The sequence below is a fragment of the Acanthisitta chloris genome, unplaced genomic scaffold (genome assembly GCF_000695815.1).
Source record: "Acanthisitta chloris isolate BGI_N310 unplaced genomic scaffold, ASM69581v1 scaffold478, whole genome shotgun sequence".
Taxonomy (NCBI): Eukaryota; Metazoa; Chordata; class Aves; order Passeriformes; family Acanthisittidae; genus Acanthisitta; species Acanthisitta chloris.
Window position 1 is genome coordinate 95,365 of NW_008685128.1, and position 5,052 is coordinate 100,416.

At 41.8% G+C, this 5,052-nt stretch overlaps 1 protein-coding gene across 1 annotated transcript in view; it reads left to right on the forward strand.

Annotated features, from left to right (window-relative positions):
* The window catches only part of LOC103806886 (amyloid beta A4 protein-like), a gene marked incomplete at both ends in the record, with an annotated part of 62,600 nt that overhangs the window by 56,343 nt on the left and 1,205 nt on the right, over positions 1-5,052 (forward strand). Inside the window, one exon of the mRNA XM_009079593.1 lies at positions 4,525-4,637. Within this exon, the coding sequence (XP_009077841.1) occupies positions 4,525-4,637 (113 nt within the window). The remainder of the gene's footprint in view (positions 1-4,524; positions 4,638-5,052) is intronic.

Consider the following 5,052-nt stretch of genomic DNA (forward strand, 5'->3'; position numbering starts at 1 on the left):
CTACTGGAACTAGCTGTTATATTTGTGTGCTGAATCACTTGAGGGAATTTAGTGATTTATGAGTTCACCAACAGACAAATGGTGCCATCATGGCTTATTATTAGAGTACCTCTGCAGAGCAGAGATTTCTAGCTGTAATCAAAATACAAGAGATGCTGAGGAAAGCGGAAAAGTCCTGGAAAATAGTGATTAATGTAAGGCAGACAGAGGTAGCTGTTATATTTGTGTGCTGAATCACTTGAGGGAATTTAGTGATTTATGAGTTCACCAACAGACAAATGGTGCCATCATGGCTTATTATTAGAGTACCTCTGCAGAGCAGAGATTTCTAGCTGTAATCAAAATACAAGAGATGCTGAGGAAAGCGGAAAAGTCCTGGAAAATAGTGATTAATGTAAGGCAGACAGAGGTAGTGCTGGTGGTGGTAATGATACCAACCCTTTGTGGCGTGGACTTGGTACAAATTTTGCAAGCCCTCGTATCCATGGTGTCATTGGGGTTTAGCTGTTGGCTCGCTGGGTAGGTGGTGGGGAAGCAGGGACAGGGTGCTGGTACGGACAAGGAGACAGCATGGGGCCAGGGAAGCTTTTAAGGCAGTGCTGCTACCTGGGGAAATGCTCATCCAACTTGAGTGTTGCAGGTAGGGTGTTGAGGACAGCCTGGTGTGGTGCTAGTCAGTTTGTTGCTGTGTTGGAAGAAAAATTAGTATTGGAGTTGAATTTTGCCATCCCAGCACCTGGTGGTAGCAATTCCAACCAATGCAGGGCTGGGATGCTCCATCAGTCAAAAAATGTGCTAGTGCACAGCTCTCAGTCATGGCATATGCTGGCAAAGAGAAGCAGTATCACAGTTTTTACTTAGTTTTAAAGCCATATGTGTTACTCCCTCTCTTTGGAGGCACAGGATTGTTCTCCCTTCATGTGTGCTTGTTTCCCCTGTGTATTCTGTGGGTTACTTATTCAAAAAAACAGAGAATCCTCAAAGTCTTATGACTCAGCAGCATTGAAAGTTACATATCGACTGGAGTGATACAGGTGGAAGCTTGCTGCAAGTCAGAAGTGTTAAAAATACTTCTTACTGATGGATTTTGTTTCTATTAGACTAGCCCAGGCAAAATAAGTGTTGCAGTTGTCACATGAATTCAGTTTAGTTCATCAGACTGCTAACTGAACATTAATTTCTTTAAAGGAGCAACAACAAAAATATAAGAAAAGTTCAAAGTTTTGCATATAAACTGCAGTACTAATTGTTGTGAAAGGAATGAAGTTTCCAGATCATAATCTCTGTGCATGTCTAAATAATGGACAGAGATAAATTTTACTTGTAATGAAAAATAGTTGAACGCAATAGGTATCATATGTAAAGTTGCAAGTGATTGCTACTGCCCAGGTTTTTGTAACCTTAATTTATTATAATTCTCTATAATGAAGTAGTGTTACATTGAACAGCCATCCTTCTCCCCATGGATATCAGTGTGCTTTATTTTAACTGCATACTCACGCATACCTTAAACGACACTGCAGCCCAGGCTACATTGCCCAAAACTTTGGGCTTTTGAACTTTCCATTTTTTGACTGGTGACTGTAAGTCAGTGGTGCACCCATATTTGTTACTTTTTACAGAATCCCAGAATGGGTCAGGTTGAAAGGGACCACAGTGAGTCATCTGCTCCAACCTCCATGCTCAAGCAAGGCACAAGGCTAGAGCACATGGCTCAGGATTGCATGCAGGCAGTTCTTGAATATCTCCAGTGAGGGAGACTCCACACCCTCTCTAGGCAATCTGTTCCAGTGCACAGTCACTCACACAGTAAAGAAGTTCTTCCTTATGTTCAGGTAGAACTTCCTGTGCATCAGTTTCTGCCTATTGCCTCTCTTGCTATTGCTTGGCACCACTGAGCAGAGCCTGGCTCCATCCTCTTGACACCCTCCTTTCAGAGGCATGTAGGCATTGATGAGGTCCCATCTGACTCACCTCTTTTCAAAGCTGAGCAGGCCCAGCACTCTCAGCCTGTCCTCTTAAGAGAGATGCTCCAGTTCTTTAATCACCTTTGTTACCCATCCATTGGACCTGCTCCAGGAGCTCCATGTCTCTTTTGTCTCGAGGAGCCCAGAACTGGACACAGCACTCCAGATGTGCCCTCAGAGGGTCAGGATCACCTCCCTCTGCCTGCTGGCAATGCTCTTTCTAATGCACCCCAGGATGACATTGGCCTTCCTGGCCCCCAGGGCACGCTGCTGGCTCGTGGACAGCTTGTTGTCCACCAGGACCCCGTGGTTCTTCTCTGCCGAGCTGCTTTCCAGCAGGTTGGTCCCTAGCCTGCACTGGTGCCTGGGGTATTCTTCCTCAGGTGCATTACCCTGCATTTGCCTTTGTTGAACTTCAGACAGTTCTTCTCTGCCCAACCTGTCAAGGTCCTTCTGCCAGCACAGCATGCTGGGTATACCATTGATTGCTTTCTAACTTCATGCTCATAATATTCTGGAGATACTACAGGGTATTAAAGTGAGTGGAATAGCTTTGTGCAGAGGTTATCAGGTGTGTTCATATTTCGACTTGTGCGTTTGTGTGTGTCAAAAATCAGGTAGATGACACAAGCTCTCATAGATGCTTTGTGTGCAAGCTTCAGAAAGTGGATTAATTTGCTGGAGTAAAGCAAACTCCAGGATTTTTTATGTTGTTTTATAGAAATGTTTGCTATAAAGGCTGCTTGGAATATTTTGCATGCTTGAACAGCCAGAAAGGTGTAACTGCAGTTCTGTATGAAGTCATCTTGTCCTTGGAGAGCAAAGTCAACATACTCTTGAGTCTTCAGCAAAGCAGCACCGGTGTGCTTGCTGAGTACTCAGGTGCTTGACTAGATTGAAGCATTAGCAATTGGCAGTTAATTGTGGTCTGAGTGACTTAAAGTATGTGGCAGGCTGGTACCCTACAAAGCTGCAAATTTATCAAATTTCACTGCAAGATTTGTATGTGATACCACTGTGAGCAGAAATTTTGTTATCCAAAGGTGCAAATTTTGTATTTTGTATTACCAGGGTGAGTTTTAAGTCATTCTTCTTGCAACTTTATTTTGGACACCTCTAGAAAAAGCATTTCTGTTAATAATTTGCAGACAGTAGAGTAAGTGAGGGACAAAGATAATAACGAAAATAATATTAATTTGAATAACAAAATATCTGAGGGATGAAGATTAAACTTTTTTTCTACTAAACCATCCAATTGGTTTTTAACAGCCTCAGATCCAAAGCATTGAAATGTAGCAAGGAATTTCAGGTGAAATAAACGTCTTGGTGATTAGTGACAGTATATATTTGTTGAATTATGCTTTCTCCCAATGCACTGGGTGTTTGTTATTTTTAAAACTGACTTTTTAATTGTAAGCCTCAAGGGCCAGTTCTTCAGCTCCCTGAGATGACCCTCAGTAGTCATCTTATTTTGATTAATTAACCTGTTATTGCATCCTCACAGCCATTGGACCATCTTCATTCTTTCATTTAACACGGGCATTACAGACTACAGAGCTTCAGGGATTTATGTAACCTGAGTCATGTGCCTTGATAATTCAGTGTTTGTTCAATATATAGACTTCTTGAAAGTTCTCTGTAATGTTTCCTTTAAAAATATTTTCGTGGGGGTTTGGGGTTATTTCATCGCAATGCTAGATTTGTACAGGATTACAATGATTTTAGTCTAATAAATCATGTTACTTATCAGCTGAGTTTCTTATTTGTCAGTACTGAAGCAGTGAGCATTGTTTATTTCATGAACATGTAAATTTTGTTCTATTGTTGAAGATGGAACAATCTGTTTGAGTTATGTCCTTGGTGAAGACCCTTTTTTCCCCACTTCAGTCTCACCAGATACTCTGGTGATCATGAATCATCTTGTTCCTTGGCTGATGAGCTCTACTTGCTTATCAACTGTCTGAGCTAACCTGAATTCATCTGGCTGATGAAATGAGGTTGCAATGAAGAGGCTGCATCAACAAAAATAACTAAGTTGACTGTGTTACTGTTAGTACTTTAATTCAGTAGGAATACTCTCAAATTGTTTGACACAATGTGTTGACATCAGATTGGTTTTGTGTGGAAAAACTCAAGTATTAATTACAGAACACTTCACACCCTCTCCCTGCTGCTATTAAGGTGCAAAATGTAGTTGTCCCTCCCTGTCCCCATAGTCCCCTTCCTGGAACTGAATCCACCAACTCCTGACTTCATGTTGCACCACACATGTCTGCAGTGGGTCTTGCAAGTTTCACCCTGGGTATATGGAAGTTGGCATATTAGGCTGAGATCTTCATAGCCTAATACATCCGAGATCAAAGACAGGGAGCTACTTCCCCAGGGCAAGTTGCAAGAAGGTTGTAGTGGAAGCACCATTTAGAAACAATTTGCTGCAAACAAACCCTGCCACTCATTTATAAAAGCTGCTCTGTGCCTAGCTAGAGATTTAACAGGATGAGGTATTGGAAGCAAAATTAATATTTTTTGTATTTTTTCTTATTTTTTTCCCTTTCAGTGGGCGAGTTTGTGAGTGATGCCCTTCTGGTGCCAGACAAGTGCAAGTTCCTTCACCAGGAAAGGATGGATGTGTGTGAAACTCACCTGCACTGGCATACTGTTGCTAAAGAGGTATATTCATCTGTCTTAAAATTTCCTTCCTTCTTTTAAAACTGTGTCCCTCTTCTGAGGATGACTTTAAATATAGCAGTGACATAGAAAATAAAAAGCAGTATTTCCAAATATTTGAGTGAATGGCCTATTGTTCTGTTTTATAAGGTAGGAAGTGAGAGTCTGAGCACATCAAGAGTCCATGACTGGATACTTGCCATTGACCAGGTTTCATAGAACTGTTTCCCCTCACATCCACTCACACGCTCCCTGTGTTTTCTGCCTCCTCCAGCTTCCTGTGTTAGTGCCGCTTTGGAACTAAATCCCTAGGCTTTGCCTTTAATCATCATCCTGGATGGATATTATCCATTATTTATTGGGGATATTGGTATGCCAAGTGCCCACAGAGATCAAATGGGACCCCGAGAGTGCACTA